Genomic DNA, 25,599 nt, shown 5'->3' on the forward strand with positions numbered 1-25,599 from the left:
TGTACAATCTTTATTATGTTACTGGATTTGGTTTGCTAGTATTTTGTTCAGGACTTATGTGCCTATGTGTATTGGTCTACAGCTTACTTATAATGTCTTTGTTTGTAATAATTTTAGTTTAAGAATCATTAATCTTTTAAGGTCATTATTCTAAGCAAACTATTTTTTAATGGAAAGAAGGGTCATGGGACATTATCTCAGGGAAACAAATGGGAAAATATGAAAGCACTGAAGCAATAGCTGGAAGCTTTGAATAGGGATTTCTGCTTGACGACCTGGGAATCATTAGCCAGAGGATGTAGAACATTAATACATGCCCAATAGTGCCTAAAATCCAGTCATTTAAAAGACACAACAACTGCCTAAGCTTTAAATAAGAAGAAATGATATAACCAAAATAAAGTTTAAAATTTGTTTTACCTACTTTTGGTTTTATTCTTACATTTCAGCTTCTTTCTTTAAAAGGAGTGAGTTGTCTACAGGGAGCTTTATTTACCACCACCACCTCTAATTTAACTTTATGCCCTCCAAATCAGATTTTTGAGATATAAATTCCATCATATAGCTCTCTAGTGTAGAAATCCCTGGAGTGTGGCCTTTGCCTACAACCTGGTGAACTTCAAACCCTTTACCTCTGCTTAGAAGGCTTGCGTGGCCTGACTTAACCTCTCTAGCTCTATTTTTCACCACTCTCACCAGATCTAAGCCCTTCTGGGCCTTCAGTTGCTTGACTGTAGCAGGCTCTCCCCTCTTACTAGAGGTTTCTCCTCCAGGGTTCTCTCCCTCTAATCTGTTCTTCCTCCTATAATGAGTTAGCCCATTATATTTGGCTAACTCTCTCTCATTCCGTAGGTTCCAAATTAGATTATGTGCCTTCAGGAAGCTCTATTTGACCTCCAAAATCTGGTTAGGTGCTTCTCCTCTGAGCAATCAAAGCAATTGTAGGTCTTTTGTTTTAGCCCTTAGCACCTTGTTTTACAATTCTTTTTTTGTCTATACGCTTTTGGACACTGTAAGTTCTGTCTGGGCAGGAACTGTGTTTACCTCAGTGCCTAGAACACTTCTAGATTGATAGGAGCTCAAAATATATTTGTTAAATTAATAAGTAAACACATGAACTAATACGAAGTTCATCATAATCTGGTCCTTTATCTTTTCAGTCTCATTTTCTGTCACTTGCTACCTGTACCCAAACACATACTTACACTACCCTCGTCACACAAAATTACATGCAGCTCCCTGGACATACTGAGCTCTTGTATACGTTCTCTGCCCTTCTATGAGGGACACCTTAACCCACTTGAACATTCAGTGAACACCTGTGAAGTTCTTAGTTTTAATTATCACATTCCTAGTGAAGTCTTCCCTGACTCCTCAACTTCTCCCCAAAGCCAGGTCAGTTAGGCTTCCCAAGCTCTGTATATCCTTATTTGTACTGTAATGATCTCATCAGGGATCTTGCCAATTCCCAGTGCTTACTGTGGTGTTTGGTACATAGTGAAACACTTACAAAAAGTTTTCTGAATGCAGAAGGAAATAATGAACAGGCATACGGGGAGAGGCAATATACTTAAGATTTAAGAGTGGGCTAGGGCTTGAGTCTAAAATAAAGAGAAAGGACCTAGAAAATGTTTTGAAAAGGTCAACATCCCTTATTAATAGACTAAACATACAGAGAGTAGGAAATGAAAAGGAAAATCATGGGTGATCTACGTTTATGAAGTTAGAGGACATGGCCAATAACAGGAAACTACAGGGAGAAAATGGACTTAACACCTACCAGTAGAGGCTTAACAAATATGTATCATGGATTGTTATGTTCAGTTTTTTACACTGATATCTAGAAAAGACACTAGACAAGGTGTTATATAGTGCCTAACTGTAAGTGGATGGAAAGAGTAAAGTTAAGAAATAACCTTTCGTGTAGCAATAATACATTTTAAACTTAACACACTTCCTAGAAAGGGTAAGTTTTAAATAGGCATCTCCATATTATATGAAAGGGAAGCACATATATGAATATGTATGGATTAGGCCTCTATTTTATAAGAAGTGATCTGGTATACAAAAAGTGGAGTGAAAATGACAGGGATAAAAGACAAAATATAACAGCAAGAAAATAAACTTTAAAATACCTGCGTATAATACAGTCTCTATGAGATCTTTAATGTGGGCCCTGCTATTCTCTGAAGCAAGAAGAGGTGCTGTCCCATTGGGAGCTGGAACGACAAGCGGTCCAACTAAAAATGCACAAGCTCCCCCAAGGTAACTGAGCATCGACGCGATAGCTGTGGCAGTGGCCCGCTCGTCTGCAGAGAACCATGTTGTGGAGAGGAATGGAGCTGCGTTCATTACAGTTGGACCTGCCAATCCATTTAACAGTTGTCCTCCATGGATTAGTCTGGAATCAAACAAATTAAAAGGCTGTGAGGTAGCTAAAATAGGCATCTTCTAGACAAAAAGAAGTTAGCCAACAGTGTTTACTACAGCAATAAGAATACATATCTATAAAGAACAAGAGACACCTGAAAGGTAAAGAATGGTGACTCTCTGTGAGGAAAATCAAATATACCAATCTGATTCTCCAGGCAAGAATATTGGAGTGGGTTGCCATTTCCTCCTCCAGGGCATCTTCCTGACCCAGAAATCGAACCTGTATCTTTTATGTCTCCTCCATTGGCAAGCAGGTCTTTACCACTAGCGCCTCTTGGGAAGCCCCAAATACACCAATAACTGAATATAATCATAATACACCAATGGTCACCCCTTATTCATTTCACAAATACTTACTGAAGACTGTGATTTGTGCCATGTACCAAAGTAAATACTTTCAATAACTTTGTTTTATTTATTATCACAACATTAAGTGCAAGATATTATTATCTCCATTTATTGAAATGTGAAAGCTTTGGCTTGGAAACATAAAAAAACTTGCCCAAGTGCTAACAGGCAAAGCTGAGATTCAGACCCAGGTCTGACTCCCAATTCCATATCCTCAGAGACTGCCACTTATAGACACCTAGTAAGTGCCTCCAGCCCTACAAATAACACAAATGAGCTCAACATTTCACACCTACTCTCTGCAGGATAACAGAAATACAAAAAAGGAAAAATAAACATTATAGAATCTTCTAATGGAAGAGGAACTGGTCAAGGAATCAGAGGATTTGGTCTTCACCTAACTACTTTAAGGCTCCTGGGTACTATGTCTCTGTGGGATTCCATTCCTTCTCCCATTAAATGAAGAGATTAGTTTAAATTCAGTTTGCATGCCATGAGTATTTGTTAGGTGAAGGTACTATAATTACAGATCCCTAGGTCCTTTCCAGTCTCAGACTTCAATTGCAAGGCTTAGTGAAGAGTAGTTTCTTGCTTCCATTTCATTTGTTCTTGCGCTCACCTTTCCTCATTACCGTATTCTGTTCAGTGCTCTGTCCTGTTCCCTGATGAACATGGAACCTGAAAACCCTTTTCCCACATTTCTTTTTCCACCCCCAACATAAACATTCACATTCAAAAGTAGCCTTGAAGGAGAAAAGAAGTCAGAAGTTCAAAAAACACAGACAAAAAAAGGGAAGTGAGTCAACCTCTTCTGCTTTGGAGGTAAAGGAAATGAAAGGAACAGTGTACCTGACATATATATGATACTACTTTTTCGTTCTGTTCCTTTTGCTTTTTAATCATCGTGTGGGTGTCAGATCTTCCTTTTAACAAGTACCACCTTGATAAAAGTTTTTTGAATGTAGAAGGGAAAATAAACAGGCATGTGGGTAGAGGTAGGGCTCTTAATGTAGAAGCATAAGTGAGTGGGAAGTAGAATATGTGAAATACGTCTGCTCAAACCTTTGTACATGTTGGAAAAGTTATTTGAAGGCAAAATAGCTTCCAGAATCATTAATATTACTAATTTTAGGAAACCAAAGACATTTAAAAATATGCTCATGTAAGGGGAACTATTTTCTAAATGACAAACACAATTAAACTGTTTATAAACCAAATACCTCCTCCAAATGCCAGAGGATCCCCAGCTGTCACACAGCAATTTCATCATAGAAATATTCTTGAAACACTGTCATTAAGTGGTTTTAATCATGACTCCCTTAATCATGACTCGTGACGGTACAACAATCAAACAATGCATGATGGCTTATAATGGTAGCTTCTGTGATATTTAACACCTTTAATGAGGTGTTCCTGAAAGACTCATCCCATCTAGAAGGAGAAGGATTGGAATGAGCAAGTCTTATTACGTCTAAATACGTTAAGAGTGGAAGGAGAACATGGAAAGAACAATCTATCGAAAAATAGAAAAACACTTGCCTGGTGACCCCGACTCAGGGGAACCAGGCGCGGTCCCTGGTTGGGGAACTAGATCCCACACGCCACAACTAGGGGTTCAGAGGCCGCAACTCAAGATCCCGTGTGCCAGAACTAAGACCCAGTGCAGCCAAATAAATAAAGAAATATTTTTTAAAAGCCACTTGATAAAACAGAATGAATCTTGAAAATTAAGGTGTAAAACTCAAATAATTGCCATGGGTCAACTTTTGCTACCTCTCAGTGGAATCATGAAAAGATTATTTTCCAAGTAGCAAACGTACGTGTCATAGAACGTGTGAGCTTGAGATAATATGAGGACCATCGTAGTTCAGTTTACTCAATGCACAGATCAGGATACTTCTAACACATGTATACCTGCTAAAGTCATATCGAGAGCACATCTGGTACTAAGGACAATTCGCATGGCTTCTAAGTCTAAAAGGTCACCAAACTTGGGATTGCTGGGGTCTTTGTGCATCTACAACATGGATTATCAAAGTGAAAAATCACAGTGAAAAACATGCTGATTTGGTGTTTAAAAATTATTCTAATTTAAATAATTATGTGCTTTTTTTTGCATTAAAAGTCATCATACATAAATGCACTCCTCATAAATGAGTTCAGTAGGAGAACTGGAACCTACAGGACTGGGGGTTATCCTCTGAATTCGTGGGAAATCTGGCAGGGAAATCCAGTCCCTGCTCTTCCCAGCATATTTAAATCTTCCAGAACTTAGTTCTCTTCCTTCCTGAACTTGTATCCTACATTCCCTCGGGACTTGTCACTTACTTATTGGTTATAAGCACTGCTATCTGGTGACCATGGCATAACACCAATCTGTAACGTAAAGATTTTCATGTTTGCCTGACATAGGTTTCTGTCACCTACCATTAACTTACCCTATTTTAAGAAATTAATTTGTTTGTAAAAATATATTTAGAAATAAAATTAAGTTACATATATATACATACACACACACATATATAAAGTCTAGTTTTTCCATTTAATAGTAATGCAAAATTAGAGATATGTTTTTTCCTGAAAAAGTGCTGGACCTAAGACATAATAAAATCATGCAAAACATTACCATAAATTCTTTAAAAATGACAATTAAGAAGAAGAAATAATTATAAATTCTTCAATATAAGCTGTGTGCTGTTTAATTCAATCAACCAACATGTACTATTCATTGTGTATTGGGTAGGGACTGTGATAGCAATAGGTGCAAGGGAATTTAAAATTAAAAAGCTAAAACTCTTTAAGTAGAGTAGCCGAAGAGCCACTTACCAGCACTGTATCAGGAATATAAAGAAAAATTAGGCAATAACTAGTCTAAGCTTGTGAGGCCTGTGACAAGAGTATCAATGGTGGTCCGCCTTCCTTGTCCTCTGACCTCTGACTCTGGTCTACAACACAGGGGCTTCACATGTTTGCACATGGACCTGAAGGTCCAATCCCATCCCAAGCTCCATCTATTCCCTTCCAAACAGCTGCCCCTTAGCTACCCTTTGGGCCCAGGAAGTACACCCCAGGGATGCAGTTTATCCTTGGAAGCACAGGCCTGGGAAAGAGGCAGTGCAGGGATTGCTGGGGTCTTGTGTAGCTAGAAAGTGGTGATGGCCAGGGCAGACATACCTCTTTGGCCCTACAGACTTCTCACCCCAAAGGGAATGGCCAAGCTGAAGGAAAGCCAGAGTGGAACCCCCTCAGGCATGGAGTCTAGGACAAGGACTTGCTGTCACTGGAAACAACAGTGGGTATAGAAAAGGGATGGTTTGGAGGGCTGTTGAGGTGGTACAATAGGTATGGTTATGTGAATGACTAGATGTGGGGGGTGACATTCATAATTCTGTAAAAATGCCCAGTAAGTGCTTGACTACAGGTCACATGATTAGGAAAGAGGTCTGAGATGAGACATATATGATGGAGTTGAGGAAGAAACTCTGGAGAACCATCACTTTTAAACAGTCAGAGGAAGAGGAGTCTAGAAAGACAATTGAGAAGAAGCAATTACAGAGGTAGAAAAAAAATGAAAAGCAAGAAAGGCTGGTGTCATAGTAACTAAGAAGAAAAGGGTTTAAAAAAGTGAAAAGTGAGGTACTAATAGTTTCAAATCAAACAGAAAGAGGGTTTAACTGAAACGTAAGCTCCTCGGTAACAAGGAGGTCTTCCATGATCTGAGCAGAGGCAGTTTCAGCAGACTGTTGAGGATGGAAATCAGACGTGTAAGAAAACGGAAATTTACATTTAGACTCTTTATTCCAGTTGTTAAAAACAGATGCCAGAACAAGAATTAGGTACATAAGCTTAACAGCGTGAAAAGGAAAAACACGCAGCCTAAATGAACAGTCTGAACAGAAAAGTCTCTCTGCCTTCACTTGCTGAGAGAGAAATGCAACTTGTGATTGTCCTAATGCTTTCGAAGCACTCCTGAAAGGTGGCTTTCAGAAACTTGTAACTATTGATCTGAGTTGGGTGTTAAAAAAAAACACAGAAAAACAAAAGAGGTATTATCCACAATCTACCATTAAGTAAAGCAGATCTCATAACTTAATGATAATTTTTCTGGATCATCACTACATGCTTTAGTTTTGTTTTGCAGTCAGCAGCTAAGTTCCTTGTGGGTCAGGACTGTGGTTTCTAAACTCCCCAGAGTGAGAAGAGAGTGGGGATGCTCTCTAGGATCCAAGAACAGGGAACTGGGATCACGCGGTTCAAATCTCACAAGGTTCCACCACATACATCACATCAGTTCCACTTTTAGGTTTTAAAAAGCTTATAGTCAGCAAAACGAAAAACAAATTTTCCCCCAAATTTGGGGAAAAAAGCTTTTAGAAAAAGACACTGAGGGTGGTAAGAGCAAGGTCAAGGCTTCAGCACTGTCTCAAGTACCGTGCACCATGGAAGGGCAGGCAGAAATTAGCAGTACGAGGACGTAGTTTTGTCTCCTGGGCGATAAGCTCTGGAGCATGAGGGAGCTTCTGAAGGAAGCTCACTGGTTAATTCAAGGGGTCTAACCCTGGCTTCCTCACCTGAAACTTTGTGCCCGATGAAGATGGGTAGTCATATATTGGTTAGGAGGCCGCAGGCATCCTGACCTCTGCAGCTCAAGCTGTGACAGACGTGCAAGACTTTCCTTCATTCCAGTCTCCTCTCACTGGTCCCTTAATTTACTCCCTTTCTTTCTCTCCCCCTAGCCCACTGAACTTCTTTTCTTCCCTTCTTTCTTGGGTCCTTTTTCTTTGTCAATTTTTTTCTCCTTACCTAGCTTCTGCCTACTTCTGAGGCCTAGTTTGTGTCTTCCCCACAGGCCAGGTGGAAAACAGGGCAATTTCCCTAGTGGGCTGAGGAGAAGATTAGATCAGAGCTTTGGGAGTTTCTCCAGCACTGGTAGAATCAGGTGGTAAAGGCTAGCAAGTGGGAGCAGTCCACCAGTGTTAGTACTGCTGAGCCTGGGGACCCCTGCCATGGCTGGGCTGTTAGCCTTGGCCCTGTGCACATCAATCACTGCTCCTGTTGTGGAGAGGCTGGGGCTCAGGGGCATGTGGTGTAGCATTTATGCACAGCTGTATTCCTTTTCATATGATTCAGTATACTATAGCTTTTCAAACAAATGCCAACAGCTAAAGTTCAAACTGAAGACCTGTAAATTCACGTTTTCTCAAGAACTTGACATTTTAGCTTGTATGTAATATTTTGCATCCCAATCTTTTGCTTTCTGACATTCTGGAGCAAATACCTAGGATTCTTAAATTATTTTCTACTTAGAATACTATGATGTTTCAAAATTAGAATTTTTATAGTTGGAAGAGACTTCAAACCTCAGCAAGATGACCTACCCTCTTCATTTTATTAAAAAAAACTGTTGCTTCCTGACCTGCATACAGGTTTCTCAAGAGACAGGTCAGATGGTCTGGTTTTCCCATCTCTTTCAGAATTTTTCAGTTTATTGTGATCCACACAGTCAAAGGCTTTGGCAGAGTCAATAAAGCAGAAACAGATGTTTTTCTGGAACTCTCTTGCTTTTTCGATGATCTAGTGGATGTTGGCAATTTGATCTCTGGCTCCTCTGCCTTTTCTAAAACCAGCTTGAACATCTGGAAGTTCATGGTTCATGTAAAGCCTGGCTTGGACAGGAGAATTTTGAGCATTACTTTATTAGTGTGTGCTGCTGCCACTGCTAAGTCGCTTCAGTCGTGTCCGACTCTGTGCGACCCCATAGACGGCAGCCCACCAGGCTCCCCCCCGCCCCTCCCTGGGATTCTCCAGGCAAGAACACTGGAGTGGATTGTCATTTCCTTCTCCAATGCATGAAAGCGAAAAGTGAAAGTGAAGTCACTCAGTTGTGTCCGACTCTTAGTGACTCCATGGACTGCAGCCTACCAGTCTCCTCCGTCCATGAGATTTCCTAGGCAAGAGTACTGGAGTGGGTTGCCATTTCCTTCTCCAACTAGCGTGTGAGATGAGTGCAATTGTGTGGTATTTTGAGTCTTCTTTGGCATTGCCTTTCTTAGGGACTGGAATGAAAACTGATCTTTTCCAGCCCTGTGATAGCTATATCTTTTTTTTTTTCTTTAGCTTCCTTGCATTTTAACTGGGGGCATGGCTGCTGAGCCACATGTCCAGCTCCTCTTGCAGATAGGTGTGGCCATATGGCTAAGTCTCTACCAGCAGGGTGTGATTAGAATTGATACACACAGCTTCCTGGTCAACACCTAAAGATGTGGTCAATTGCCCTGGACGTCCTATTTCTCCTTCCTGTGGACTGGAATAAAAGCATGATAATGAGTCAGCTTTGACCACCTGGACAAGAATATCACCACAGGGGATGTTAGAACAACAGAAAAGGAACTTGAGTCCCTGGAACAGAGCTGCCTACCTGGTCTAGGGCAGCCCATTATCTTTCAGACTGTTTCTTGGGAGAAAGATGAACTTATTTATTGAACTTGTGTATTTTTTATCTTTTTATACAGCTTAGCTTATCCTTTACAAATAAATAGACTGTCAATAAAAGTTGACTCCCAAGTTTTGACTTAAATAATGAAATCTAGGAACCAACATTTGTTAAGTATGTCTATTATGTCCATTTTCTTTCATAAGTGCTTATACTTTTAATATTATTTTATGTTAGATATATTTACAACACATTTTTGCTAGTTTGTATTTTAATTTTATGATTTATCTTAGAAGCATGAGGGTTCAGGGTTTATGTAGTCAAATCTACACATCTTTCCCTTGTGATTTCTTTCATTGTTTTCACACTCAGAAAAGCAGTCTCTTATCTTTCTTTCTCTTATTCTCACTGTTGAAGATTTGATGTGATCATTTTAGATTCTCTTAATTAGTGTTTTCACTCCAAAACGTGATATTAGCACATGGTAAAGATATTCTCAAGCAGAGTTAAGAGTATAAAATAAAAAGTAAATCTCCTTTCCACCCCAGACTTCTAGGTTCCCAGGCTTCCTCCTCAGAAACAACCAATGGTAACGATTTCTTTCAGCAACAGTCCTTGCTAAATACATCCCTCCCACTTTTTTTCTAAGTAGGAATATATTAAACATAATATTATAAACTTTGTCTTTTCTAAAACTTAACAATATATCTTGGAGATATTTCCAAATCAGCACTTAACAGAACTTTTACTCCCTTTTCACAGATACATACTATTTCACTGTATACTTCATCATCACTACCCCTCTGCTGAAGACATTTAGGTTGTAATCAGCCTTTTGCTATTACAAGTAAAACCAAACAAACATGACTGTCCTTACAAAATGATATAGCTTTATATGTGGGCTAATTTTCTAGAAGGACAACTATTAGGTTAAAGGACATGTACATTTTCAATTTAATAAATACTGTAAAAATGCCCTCTAAATAGAATTCTCCAAATTACTTGTAACACTTATTTTTTTCCCTATACCTCAGGCAACACAGCACATTATCATACTTTTTCATCTTTTCCAATAATCAGACATATAATTGCTTTTTCAGTTTTCTTTAACTATGATGAAGTTGTTGAGTATCTTTTCTTAAGATTTATATTTCAATTTCTGTAATTACTTGCTCATAGTCAATATTTCAGTCACTCATTTTCCTACTGAGTTGCTATTTTTCTTATTGATTTGACAGAGTTCTTTTCAACTAAGGAAATTATCCATTTGTCCTATTGTTGCAAACATTTCACAGTTTTTAACTTTTCTGTTGACTTTGTTATATAGTATATATATATGTATTTTTATAATATATTGAATCATGCAGATATTCTAAACTTTTACATAGTCAAAAGTATTATACTTTTCTATGGCTTCTGAGATTTGTGTCTTACTTGGAAGGCCTTTGCCATTCTAAGATTATTAAAAGTTAGTCTCATCTTCTAATATTTCTATGGTTCATATTTTATACTTAAATGGTTGATCCAACTGGAATTGACTTAAGTGGTAGGACAGATATAGGGCTCTTCCTCATTCTTTTTTCAGATAGCTAAGCTGTTATCATAAAACCATTTACTAAACAACTCATCTTTTCTGCTATGATCATTTTAAATTTAAGATTGTCAGCTACAAAGCATTTCACAATGGAGTATATTTCTAGAAAATCTACGTTTACTAGAACCATACTGCTGCTGCTGCTATTTAACTATTTATCATGTTAGTAATCTATTATTAATAAAAATCACACTGATTTGAAAGATAATATGTCATGGAAATTACTGGATACACCTATGATTAAAAGCAGATATAACCTACTATAAGTTCACCTTCTAGAAGTCTGTAAATTGTTTACTGGGCATGCCATATTGCATTTCACACTATAGAATAATACCATCTAGTATTTTTTTAATATATGATTTGCTTCCCAATCATAGAAGAAATGCTTTATAGTTCATTATTCTAAGTTCCTCATTTATTTGTGGTGTTAATAAGAGAAAAGTGGCAAAATAATTTTTCTTCAGTTTTCATTGGTACTATGTAGATAAAAGAAATACTGATACTATGAAGAGGTAAAACACCATTAGGAAGGTGGTATTAATAGCTGTGATTGAAGAAAGAGCTTATCAGAAAGCTGCTTCTCTCATGTCTTAAGACTCATAAAAGCTAAGATACAGGAAGTAAAATGTACAGGGTCACTATTCAGAAGGCTGGGTCAGAAGCTCAAAAAGTTTCAAGTGAAACAGGGGCACAGAAACAGATTGCTAAATACTTGTTTCAGTGCTGGCCAAATGCACAGAAGGTCTTTATCCCTTCCGGTTCAGTGTCAAATGGGAGTCTTAAGCTTAATGAGGCTTCAAAAATAGGTATTCTAACTGTAGCATTTTCATTGTAACAGCTGCATGTGTGTTGTTAATAATATTGCTCTAAAGAAATATTGCATGGACATAAATGAAGTCTCCGGAGAAGGCAATAGCAACCCACTCCAGTATTCTTGCCTGGAAAATCCCATGGATGGAGGAGCCTGGTAGGCTGCAGTCCATGGGGTCGGTAAGAGTCGGACACGACTGAGCGACTTCACTTTCACTTTTCACTTTCATGCATTGGAGAAGGAAATGGCAACCCACTCCAGTGTTCTTGCCTGGAGAATCCCAAGGACGGCGGAGCTTGGTGGGCTGCTGTCTATGGGGTCGCACAGAGTTGGACATGACTGAAGTGACTTAGCAGCAGCAGCAAATGAAGTCTCATTTCAAGGGGATAATATTCCCATATTCCTAATATGATAGGTGAACACACAAAGGATGAAAAATTCAATTTACACTTTATTTTTATGAAAGGTTCAATCTCTCAGAATTCTTTCTTTCTTCTCTTTCCTTTCCTATCTTCGTTTACATTTCTTTATGAGCTCTATTTAATTTTCATACCATTTTCTCCACCACAGAGTCAACTCTTTATTATTCCTATAATGTTATATTTGGAAAGGATATGAAGGGATATAAAACTACAGAGAAGCAATAGAATAGATGGCTCAAAACAGAAGAAAAGCTACCAAATACTAGGAAGCATTTTTAAAGCATTTTATTGAATTTAAGCTTATACTGAAATTTGTACTTAAAAACTGTAGCTGCCTTGAAAAAAAAAGCCACCTGTATATTTGAAAAATTAAGACCATTTCAAACACAATGAAACTCATCTGTTAAAATCTCACTCAGAAGGATAGGAAATGAAGACCAGCATTCCACAGGAACCCAAATGATATCTGCCTTTAAAAATATGAAACACTTATACTCTCAGTTTTCTAGAAAGATAACATATTTTGAAAATCTGAAAATGAACAGCATTTATTTTGAAAATGAAAAATTCTGTTCCAAATAAAAGTCAGCGTCTTGTACCTAAAATCCACTCCTTCTCCTCCTGGGTCCCGTGTCTCTGTTAATGGAATCAACAATGTCAGAGTCTCCAGAGTGCAACCTCAGTCATATCACCTCTGATGTCTTTCTCACATGTTCTCTCTGACATCTATGCTATCCTTTCCATTCCCACAACTTCTCAGGGTAAGACAGTCATTCTGGACTCCTCACTTTCTGTTATTCCCTTTATTCAATCCATTAGCAAGTCCTTCAAAATATAATCAGATTTGACCACTCCTCACCACCACCACTGCCACCACTATGGCTCAAGTCAGCATCATCTCTCATGTGGTTTATTGCACTGATTCCCTACCTGATCTCCTCACTCCTGCATCCTCAATAAAGCAGCCTGTGACCATGGTTCTCTTTAGCTCAGAGCTGCCAATGATTTTCTAGCCCGAAAAAAGCTGAAGTCCTTACGAGGTCTTGAAGGACCTGGTCTCACACTCCTGTCACCACTACTGGCCTCATTTCCCAACCACTCTTCCTATAAAGTCTCTGGTTTGGCTACAGCCCTGCCAGGCTCCCTGCCAGGTTTGCTCTTCTCTTCCCATCCTTTATACTCGCTGTTCTCTCTGCCTGGAATGCTTGCCCCTTACATAACGCATCATCCATCCATTCATTCCTCCAGGCTTTACTCTCAAAAAGTATCTTCCCAGTAACAGTTTTTTTGCCCATTTTTTCCTGAAATTTCACCATCCTTTCACTTCTTTCCTATTTCAAATCCTTCTTTCCATTTTTTTTTTTCCACAGCACATACTATATATTTAACTTATTTATCTAGTTTATTGCCAGTCTCCCCAACTGGAATGTAAACTGCACAAGGCAGAGATTTTCCTACTGTGTTTTCTGCTGCATTCCCCATGTGCAGAAAAGAGCTTGGTATACAGGAGGAGTTCAGTGAATTTTGTTGAATAAATGAACTAATAAATGAATAAACAAATGAAACAAAAGGATGACTCCAGCTTGGGCTCTCACACTGCATCCTTCCTGGTCTCCTGCTAGCACTCTTAACCCTCTGTAATGTAATGTAATCAATCCAACAGTTCAATCCTACAGTCCTCAAATCAACAGTTTACCTAATATAGGTCTGATCCTATTGCTGCTCAGATTAAGAACCTAAGTGGCTCCCAACTGACCAGTGAGGAATTATGGTTCTAAGGATGGCGTCAATATCATGTATAATCAGGATACCCTTTTCTAAAGTCATCTCTACATACTGCTTTCTTATGTTTTATTCTGTATACCAGTGTCTCCCAAACTTCAGTCATTTACAGCTCCTTTTTAATGGGAAAAATTTTCTCAACAGCTCTTAAGGTCAAATCCAAGGATCCCAGTTTGATAAACACTAGGAAACTGACATCTTGGTCAATAAAAATGTTTCTTTTTAATTACAGATTATTATTGGTTAAAAAATCTTTAATATTATAACTGAAAGGAAAACAAATTTCTAAAACCTTCATATACTCCGTATCCCTTGAGAATAAATCCATATACCCCAGGTACAGAAATGCTGCTATACAGAAAAGAAGCTACCTACCCATCCCAGAAGAAACCTGTGCTTACCTGCCTCTGTGTCTTCATTCTAGTTGTTCCTCTACCCTGGAATATCCTTCCCCTAACTATAGTTATCAAAATTCTATTTATCCTTCAATGCCTACTTTAATTATCACCTTCTTTATGAAATCTTCTTTTTGAGATCCTCAGCCAAAACTTCTCTCAGTCTATTGTGGCAATGTTATAAATCTTCTACAGCATTACCTATTAATACATTACTCTTCCTTTTGTTATACTATTACTTTCTCATGGTTATTATAGCTCCTGGATAGCTAGAAGATTAACTTTCTATTTATTTACACAACAATTAGTACAGTATCTTCCATATAACAACTAATAAATGTACACTCAATTATTCACCATGTCAGGGAAAAAATGCTACTATAAATATGACCCTCTACTGATTTTAAAAACAGAACTGTTTACCAAAAGCTTATAACCAAACATATATAATACACTCACAACAGAAGAATGTGGAGAAAAAAAATTTAAGTTGTTTATACGATTTACCTTCTTTTAAGCATTAAGTCTGATACAGGTATGCACCTTAGACCAGTTCCCAAGACCATAAGGAAGGATGTCAGAAGCACAGTTATCCGAAGACCTAAAAGAAAACAAAAATATCTGGATTATTTTCTATTTTCTTTTCAAGTAAGTCAATGTTAAGAACAAAGATTTTTTTACTCAATCATACTGGTATTATATTCTAATATGGCTTTTCTCTGTAACTCCCAACACGGGAAGGGGGAACTCTATGTGCTGAAAATGAAATGATTTTAACTTTAAGAGAAAACCTGAATGATCACATCAAGGATTGAGTAAAAAGTTCTATGAGCTCCAGTTTTTTGAAATGAACAGCTAATAATGCTTTGTTCAGATATAACACTAAAATATATAGAAAATAATTTAAAAGATATTTTAGTTTTACATCTCAAATATAAAATGTTCAATTTTCAAAGGCAACCTGTTAATTTAAAAAATTCTAAACTGCCCCCATAGTTTTTTTTACATGATAGATTATTGCTTCAAATTTTCTCAAAAAATGACAAATGGCCAATTCCTTATTTTATCTTATAGTCAGGACAAATTTGTTATAGGGTCTTAAGAGATAGACCATTAGAACCCTTTGATTATTAATACAATAGTATTAATATAATAGTATTTAATGTTGTTGATTTATCAGATGGCTTTCAACTTATAGAATGATGTTAAAAAAAAAAGAGAGAGCATGGTTTAGGGTTTTAGAAAATAATGTGGATCAGATAGCTCTTCCCTTTGTATCCCAAATATGATCAACTATTTTGAAAATGTGTGCCAATGGTTATGTGGATAATAGGGCAAAAGAAAATATAAAATGTAAAAACAAGATAACCAAAAACAGATACAATAGTCTGACTGTGGCTGAATACTATAACAAGATTATATCTTCCTATTGTTGGAATGCTGCACTTTTCTTATCACTAAACTAACGCTGCCTTACTGTTTTGTAGCAGCCACATCACAGAGGTGGCTCATATGGAGTATGTGGGGAAAGTAGCAACATTTCTTCCAATTTTTCCCAGACCCAACACCCTTGAAACCATTTCACAGTGAATAGACTTAAACTGTTTAATGCAAATTTTCTCTCTCTCTCTTTTTTTTCCCCCAGAGTTTTCTTTTCTTGGCAGAAGGGAGATGGTTAAATGTTTGGTTTCCAAAAGGCTTCTCTGCTTGAAGGAAATTGAAAGTCAACAAAACTATAATTATGCAGATTAAACACAGCAAGGAAAATAAACTTGAGATTCAGATCAGGCACACACATGCTACATTGAGGATAATTTGTGACATGAACTGAGTTAGCTTTATATGATCTGAATATGATTAATATAATTTGGCAGAAGGAATAACATAGAAAATTGTGCTACTCAAGAACAAGTAATGCATACATACTGCTCATTTACTGCTTCTACTAACAACGCAGATTTTAAAACCACATTACAGCCACAGGAAATAAAGTATAATTAATAAAAAGTACATTCATGGTCATAAATATCCTAAACTTGCAAACTGTTGCTCTTAAAAGGTCATAGTGGGTGCCCTATGAGATAGTGGATAAAATTTTATCAATTTGGGTCTATAAGGCTCACATTCTACATTATGTTTATTTTCTCCTAGTATTTGGTTTGTAATTAAGGTAAATAGCCACCAAGTGGGCAGTGGGGCATTGTTTATAGCCCTAGGGTCCAAACAACTAGGTTTCCTATTACTACTGCTCAAAACTAGCACAAAACAGCTGATATAAACTTTTAAGAATAAAGAAGTAGTGAAAAGCTGATTATTATAAAGCAATGTTACAGGCACAACTTGTGGCTTTCTTATTTTTTTTTTAATAAATTTATTTATTTTAGTTAGGGGCTAATTACTTTACAATATTGTAGTGGTTTTTGCCATACATTGACATGAATCAGCCATGGGTTTACATGTGTTCCCCATCCTGAACCCCCCTCCCACCTCCCTCCCCATCCCATCCCTCTGGGTCATCCCATTGCCTCAGCCCTGAGCATTTGTCTCATGCATCGAACCTGGAATGGTGTTCTGTTTCAAATATGATAATATACATGTTTCAATGCTATTCTTATTTTTAATTGTTGCTAAATATTACCCAATCCACCTCAACTGATGCTCAGTTTTGAACAGAATGCTTTCTTGCTTTCTTGATCTCATTTGAATTTTGACAAGGCAGGACTCTGTTGTTCCATGTACTCAAAAAGATAGCAACTGACTTTGGCAAGAAGTATGAATTCCCCAGGAAAAATATGCTTATGAGACATCTAGGACCTTCACATAAATAAATCCCAAGTGACTACAGTACTAGGACGTGAGTGCAAAAACCATCTGATGGTTGGAATAATTTTGGAAAACCAAACATGCTGCTGCTGCTGCTGCTGCTAAGTTGCTTCAGTCGTGTCCGACTCTGTGCGAGCCCAGAGAAGGCAGCCCACCAGGCTCCGCCATCCCTAGGATTCTCCAGGCAAGAATACTGGAGTGGGTTTCTCCAGTGCATGAAAGGGAAAAGTGGAAGTGAAGTCGCTTAGTCATGTCTGACTCTTAGCGACCTCATGGACTGTAGCCTACCAGGCTCCTCTGTCCATGGGATTTTCCAGGCAAGAGTAGTGGAGTAGGGTGCTATTGCCTTCTCCAAAACCAAACATGATTGATAATAAAAATAAATTCTACTCAAATATGGCATCCAGACTTTGCAGGAAGTCCCCTTCCAATGGATGATAGCACCTTTGCTGGGAACCTATTGGGTATAGGAAGACAGTCTCCACAATCGGTGCCTAAATATCATGATACAAAATTGAGTGCCCCCCAAAAAAACACCAGCCCCACTCCACCACACATACACACACACACACACACACACATCCACAGTGGATGTATGGAAATAAGTTTTATCTGGTGAAACTGTCCTTCTCAGGCTCCATCAGCTAGAGTGAAGATAAGCTCTGATTGCTCCTGGTATAGACCACTTGTCCCTATCCCCTGCAGCCAGAGCCTCGCCACTGGATCTGTCTCCGAGACTATGAGGACTAATCACATTGTGCCTGTTTTTCCTGTTTACACTAGTCACAAGAGACCCAAGATTCACAGGTCATCCTTATTCCAATATGGCTTCACACATCCCAAAATCTGACCTCATCTCTGCCAGGGCCTGAACTCCCAAAATCTTTCCACTGTGCCTTCTGGAGCTCTCAGAATCTGCAGATCAGTGGAATCCCTACATTGTCAAGCTCTTTCATAAACACTGTCTTCCATCTTTTTACTCCTCTGAAACCTCTTCCCTGAGGACACTGCTTCCCCAGCCACTTCCAGATCACTGTTACTCTCTCCTCTCTAAATAAAGCTCCCAGTCTCTTCTCTCTTGATGCTTTGATTTTCTCTGGTTGAAGCAGTATGATGATTATGTGCCTTGCTGTAGTTTTATTCAGGCTGCGATTTGTTCTATATGGTTTTGTTTATGCTGTTTCTTCTACTAGGATTATTGTTATGTCTGGGTTTAAGGATATCAACAAATTTGGAAATTTTTATGGAATTATTTCTTCAATCTCCCCCTCCTACCCCATTTCATCTTACTCCATGCCCTCTTCCCTTAACAAATCTCTTTTCGTCCGGGACTCTAATTATACATACATTAGGTCACTTAAAACTGTACAGCTTCTACAAGCAATAAATGCTGGAGAGGGTGTGGAGAAAAGGGAACCCTCTTACACTGTTGGTGGGAATGCAAACTAGTACAGCCACTATGGAGAACAGTGTGGAGATTCCTTAAAAAACTGGGAATAGAACTGCCATATGACCCAGCAATCCCACTGCTGGGCATATACACCGAGGAAACCCGAATTGAAAGAGACACGTGTACCCCAATGTTCATCGCAGCACTGTTTACAATAGCCAGGACATGGAAGCAACCAAGATGTCCATCAGCAGACGAGTGGATAAGGAAACTGTGGTACATATACACGATGGAATATTACTCAGCCATTAAAAAAAATACATTTGAATCGGTTCTACTGAGATGGATGAAACTGGAGCCCATTATACAGAGTGAAGTAAGCCAGAGAGAAAAACAACAATACAGTATACTAATGCATATATATGGAATTTGAAAGATGGTAACGATAACCCTATATGCGAGTCAGAATAAGAGACACAGATGCATGGAACAATTTTATGGACTCTGAGGGAGAAGGTGAGGGTGGGACGTTCTGGGAGAATAGCATTGAAACATGTATATTATCGTATGTGAAACAGAACACCATTCCATGTTCGATGCATGAGACAAGGGCTCAGGGCCGGGGCAATGGGATGACCCAGAGGGATGAGATGGGGAGGGAGGTGGGTGGGGGGTCCAGGAAGGGGAACACATGTAAACCCATGGCTGATTCATGTCAATGTATGGCAAAAACTATTACAATATTGTAAAGTAATTAGCCCCCAACTAAAATAAATAAATTTATTAAAAAAAAAAATGCTCTAAAGATGAAGTACTATCACTTGGTAAGATACCCCAAGATGACTTCTATTTTATATTTGTAAATTTTACAGTGATAAATTTGAAAACAACTATGTGTAACTGCCAAAAAAAAAAAAAAAAAAACTGTACAGCTCACTGATACTTGTGGGGTTTTTTTAGATCACTTTTTTCATCTGTGTTCCACTTTAGATAGTATTTATCACTCCATCTTTAAGTTTACTAATCTTTTCTTCTACAATGTTTAATCTGCTGTTAAATCCTGTCTAGTGTTTTTTCTGGTTTCAGACACAGATTACATCCTCATCTCCAGAAGTTTAATGTTGGCCTTTTTTACGTTTTCTGTGTCTCTCCTTAACATGCTTTCTACCTTCTTGAACATATGTAGTATATTTATTTATAGTAGCTGCTTTGATGTCCGTCTATTAATTTTATCATCTGTGCCATTTCTTGGTCTGTTCTACTGATTGGTTTTTCTCCTTTTGAAATGTTATATTTTCCTGTTTCTTTGCATGCTTGGTAACTTCTGATTTGGATGTCAGGCATTCTGAATTTTAACCTGTTGGGTGATACATTTTTTTCAACTCCTTTAAACATTTTTGAACAATGTTCTGGGATATAGTTACTTTTGATCTTTCCAAGGAGTACTTTTAAGTTTTATTAAGTAGAACCAGAGCAGCCTTTAGTCTCGAGCTTGTTAGTCATTACTGCTGAGGCAGCACCCTTCTGATCATTCAATCCAACCTCCTATGTATTATGAGGTTTTCCCATTTTGGCTGTTGGGAGTGGGAACTATTCCCAGATGTGCATCAACTTTGAGAATTGTTCTACCTGCTCCTTTCTGGTAGTCCTTTTCTCAGACTTGAGTAGTTTCTTCACGTGTAAACTGCTAGTCAGTGCTCAGCTGAAGACCCAAGAGGAACTCCCTGCAAATCAAGAACTCTCTGAACTCTTTTCCTCTCTGGAATTCTTCGCTAAGAATTCTGGCTATGGTGGCCTCTTACACATCTCAACTGTCTCCTCAACTTAGGAAAACTGTGGGGCTCTGTTTGAACTCCATATCTTTGGGTGAAGCAATTGTAAGGATCACTGTCCTGCTCTACCTATTGTCCAATGTCTGAAGACCACTGTTTCACATACCTTGATTTTGTTTTCTGTTTTGAGTAGTTTAAGATGGAAGAATAAATCCAGTTCCTGTTACTCCATCATGGCCAGAAGAGCCATTGACCCAATTCTGACTGTCATGCTCACCACTCCCAGCTGTGACTGCCTACAGACCACCACAAACCTGCCTCCACATCATTCACCCTCAAGGCTTAAACCTGTTTTGGCTCATTATTACTTCTGAGGACACTATATCTTTCATAGATCTGGTGATTTCAATGCAAGAGATGACCTTTTCAATATCCAGGCCTCTCAGTACCCTGACTTCTTATTCCACGATCATGTCCTCTACCCTATCTTGGTTGTCTACTCTCTTGGTTATACTCTGACCTTATCTTTAACATAACTGCATCCACGACACAATCCCAATTTCAAGCATCCCATTCTTCAACCATGACCTTCTCTCCTTCCCACTCATTCCTTCCAGTACTCTAAATTCTTCACCCATTGGGAATAACAATTGTGAAGCCTACTACTTTTTCTCATCCATCTCATGTGTTTCTTTTTCTCCTTTACCTAGTTTAGATTCCGTGGTCCATTGTTATATCACTCTCTACATAATCCTCTACTCTTTGCCTGCACTTTGTTAGTCGTACACATTTGGCAAACTGCACCTCTGGTGATCTCTCTCTTTGCCAACTCTGCCCATGCCTGTGCTTGCCCAACAGAACAGGCTGGAGGGAGACACACAACCATGCTAACCAGTCACACTTGAAATTAATGCTCAGTCACTTAAAGCAGTCCCTCTGAGCTGTCCAACAATCCTACTACAATTTCCTAGTCTGCATATTCTCTCCTTCCCTAGGAAATGGTATTACGACTTATCACATCTCTTCAATTTTCCAAGAATTGTTCTCCTAGCTTCACTGTCAGGTGGCAATATTGTTTCTTATTTTCTGAGAACTACAAACAAAGATAACTCCCACAAGCTCCTAGCACCCACCATCTGCATCTGTAATCTATACGCTCTATCTTTTCTTCCATTACTATTGAAGCATTAGCTGTCAATACTTCTTTCTAAGGCCAACCTACCTACTTGTGCTCTTGAGGACTGCATCCCATTTTGCTTACCCAAGGCCATGGCTACAGCAGTTCCTCCCCCTCCCTCTAGCATTGTCAATTTCTCCTTTTCTTCTGGATCCATTAGGACACTGCATTCCAGAGAAATGCTTTAATATCTCTTATCTTTAAAATACCTTCTCAGTAGTCACATTTCCCCCGGCTACTCCTTCATTTCTCTGCTGCCCTTTACAGTGTGTTTAACATAAATGTCTACACTCTTGAACTTATCCCCACCACTCTAATGAGACTATTCTTTTAAAAGACACCAAAGATCTCCATGTTGCTAAATCTAAGGCTCTACTCTCAGTCTTCACTAGCTGGTTCTTCCTTATCTCTCCAAGCTCTAAATGTTGGAATGCCCCTGGGCTGTTTTCTTCTGAAGCAACATCCCTCTCCACAGGTGATCTCACTCAGCTCTAAGACTCTAAATACCATTGCTGCTGCTGCTGCTGCTGCTAAGTCGCTTCAGTCGTGTCCAACTCTGTGCGACCCGAGATGGGAGCCCACCAGGCTCCCCAGTCCCTGGGATTCTCCAGGCAAGAACACTGGAGTGGGTTGCCATTTCCTTCTCCAATGCATGAAAGTGAAAGTGAAGTCGCTCAGTTGTGTTCGACTCTTCGAGACCCCCTGGACTGCAGCCTACCAGGCTCCTCTGTCCATGGGATTTTCCAGGCAAGAGTACTGGAGTGGGTTGCCATTGCCTTCTCCGACTAAATATCATTACAGGTTGCTGCTGCTGCTGCTGGTTGACAAAACACAAATTTATTGCTCAGGCAATAAATCCAGATCAGTTCAGTTCAGTTACTCAGTCATGTCCAACTCTTTGCAATCCCACAGACTGCAGCACGCCAGGCCTCCCCGTCCATCACCAACTCCCAGAGCTTACTCAAACTCATGTCCATCGAGTCGGTGATGCCATCCAACCATCTCACCCTCTGTTGTCCCCTTCTCCTCCTGCCCTTAATCTTTCCCACCATCAGGGTCTTTTCAAATGAGTCAGCTCTTCATATCAGGTGGCCAAAGTACTGGAGTTTCAGCTTCAACATCAGTCCTTCCAATGAATATTCAGGACTGATTTCCTTTAGGATGGACAAGTTGGATCTCCTTGCAGTCCAAGGGACTCTCAAGAGTCTTCTTCAACACCACAGTTCAAAAGCATCAATTCTTTGGCTTAGCCTATCCTATATCAAATAGGCATTTCAAATTCTTGATCTGCAGGCCAGATTCATGATTTACCCCAAAATGCTCCTCCCACAATCTTCTACATCTCAGTAAACTGCAGCTTGATTCTCCCAATTACTAATGCTAAAAAAAGTTGAGAAAGATCTTAGAATCCTCCAATTTCCTCCTACTTCACCTCTGCCTATCCATCAAAGAATACTGGTAAGTCTATTTTCAACATCTATCTGGAATCCAACCACTTCTAATATCCTTCACTACCTTCACCCCAGTTGGAAGTCATTAGCCCCATCTGAGTTGGTCCATTATCCTTCCAACTGGTCTCCCTGCTGTGGCTCTTATTCTCAAGGTATTAACAGAGTCATCATTCTACCCTCCTGCTCAAACCTTCCAGGAGTGTGAGCCCTCCTCACATTTTCGTGACTAGCATCCTTATAGTGGCCTTAAGACTCAACTCAGCCACACAAGGCTCATTTGTAATGAATGCCCAGTCACTTAAAGTAGGCCCTCTGAGCTGCCCAACAATCCTTCTACAATTTATTTCTCTTCTATGTATCTTTCTCAGTTATGCCAAACAAGTTTATGACCTTTGTCTTTGTCCCAAAGAGTCTTGTCCAGAATTGCCAAGGTGTGTTCCCTTCTTCCCTTAGGTCTCTGCTCAAACACACATTATCAGTAAGGCCTTCCCTGACAGTCTAGAGAAAGTATCACCCAATCACATTCCCTTTCTCCCCTTACTTCCATTTTTCTCTAAAACATTTATCACCATCTGACACACTAAGTATTTAATTTTACTGTCCTTTGGTGCCTGGATCTCCTCATTAGAATGTAGGGTCCATGAGGGTTATGTCCCTAGAGCTCAGCACACATTTGGGTGCTATCTCCTTCTTGAAATTTTCTTCATTGGCTTCCAGGGCACACACCCAATTTTGGCTCTTCTATTATCTCACTAGGTAGTCCCTTTTTATCTCCTTGCTGGAAAATGAAAAGTGAGAGAGTACAAAAGCAATTTCAGGAAGATAACTGGTCTTCTAGTAAGTTGGGTGGGACCCATGACCACAAGTGGACCAGACACCTACCTACCCTCTAGGGAGAAAGATACCCAGGGATGCCAGGAACTTACTTCTACGTACGCAAACAGGACATGTGCAGTAGGACAGCCAACATATGAAAGCAGAACTGGCTTTCTTCTACTGAAAAGCAAGGGAATTTTAAATTTCTTTTTTGTTGCTCTAGCCAACAGAAAACATAAAATAGAATTCACCATATAGTCGTAGAAACGCTGAAAGAACTCCTAAAGTAACTTATTTTATAAAGAGAACGTGTGTGTGTGCTCAGTCATCTCTGATTCTTTGAGACCCCAAGGACTGTAGCTTGCCAGGCTCTTCTGCCCATGGAATTTTCCAGGCAAGAATACTAGAGTGGCTTGCCATTCCCTATTCCAAGGGATTTCCCGAGCCAGGAATTGAACCTGCATCTCCTGCATTGCAGGTGGATTCCCTGCAATGGGGAATCCCTATAAAGAAAATAGGTAGTCCCTAATTTATCTGGCCAAGAATAGTAGATGTAATTATATATATATATATATATATATGTAGTTATCCTATATATATATATAGTGAATATAATTATAATAAAAAAAGACAAAAATTAGCATTTTTCTACCTTAAAAATATAGTTGGCTAAATTTATGGAATAATATTGAAAAATGTTCCTGATAAAAAGTTAAAAGAAACAATAAAATAGCATTTCCCCTTAAGTTATCCAACCTGGTAAAGAATGACAGAGGAATTGTCACAGATTGAAGGAGATTAACAAGAAATAACAACTAAATGTAATTTGGGACCCTCGACTGAATCTTAGAACAGGGGGGAAAAAAAAAGAGACATTCGTGGAAAAACTAGTAAAATCCAAATAAAGTCTAATGTAGTTTAAAACAAATAAATCCAAACTAAGAAAACCCCCATTCAGTACAAGAAACTTTCTCGGCAACTAGCACATATCTCTGCCTGGAAGTTCCACACTTTCCAGGGCTGGATACTTTCATTGTAAGAAGGTTCTTTCCTGTATCCCTTTGAGTTACAGCTTCTTGTAACTTCACTCAGTTTAGTTCTTCCTTCTAGAACTATGCACATTAAGTCTAATTCCTCATTTACTTTATTTCCACATATTTATATCCTGTCTCAAGTTTCTTTTTGAAGCTTGACACACCCAGTTCCCTTCATTTGACACATTATGATTTTTATACCCTTTACATTCTTGTCACACAACTTTTAAAGGACTCCACTTTGCCAATGGCCTTTCAAAAAGTAATGCCCAGAACTGAACATTAGAAGCATGTCAAACTATTTCTCTTCTTTTAGATACTACACTTCTCTGCCTAAAATTGTCCTCTACTTTTTAGCAGGCACATCACACTGGTCATGAATCATTTATCCCTACTTGTGTGGTACAGTTCAACGTCTTAACGTTCAATCCTATGAACATTTTTCTCCTCACAGAATCACACTGGCAAGTGGTAAAGTGAGATGTCTGTCCTGAGTATTCTCTATGAAAAGTGAGTCTTCATTCATCTGTAAGCTTTATCTGAGAGTTAAAAATCTCAGCTGACACTTGCAGCTGGTCACATACACACACTTTAAAGCTGCTGTGCACCCTTTTACAGAAACCAAAGCGTCAGGTCCTGAGTTCCCCAACAGCTCTTCTTGGGCTGGAGTCATCTATTATAGAAACTCATTACTTCCTTGTATCTGGGCATCATCATTCTATTTTCTGACCTGTCACCCTCAACACCCCCAAACCTCTTTGAAGTCAAAGCATCAGTCATTTTTGTCAGATGCAGAAAACACACACAGCATATGCATGGGATGCTCTTATATCCACACATGCAGAAACTCGAACATCCAAAGATCGTCTAATCCCTGCTGTTGCATAATGGGCCTTGACTTAAAAAAAAAAACAA

General features: G+C 38.9%; 1 protein-coding gene across 1 annotated transcript in view; it reads right to left on the reverse strand.

Moving 5' to 3' along the window:
- The window catches only part of SLC49A4 (solute carrier family 49 member 4), an 81,662-nt gene that overhangs the window by 55,414 nt on the left and 649 nt on the right, over positions 1-25,599 (reverse strand). Inside the window, exons 2-3 of the mRNA XM_081571774.1 lie at positions 14,729-14,822; positions 2,136-2,401 (exon numbers count right to left, since the gene is read on the reverse strand). Of these exons, the coding sequence (XP_081427900.1) occupies positions 2,136-2,401; positions 14,729-14,822 (360 nt within the window). The remainder of the gene's footprint in view (positions 1-2,135; positions 2,402-14,728; positions 14,823-25,599) is intronic.

Source organism: Giraffa tippelskirchi, chromosome 2, assembly GCF_054371585.1.
Source record: "Giraffa tippelskirchi isolate mGirTip1 chromosome 2, T2T-mGirTip1v1.2.pri, whole genome shotgun sequence".
NCBI lineage: Eukaryota > Metazoa > Chordata > Mammalia > Artiodactyla > Giraffidae > Giraffa > Giraffa tippelskirchi.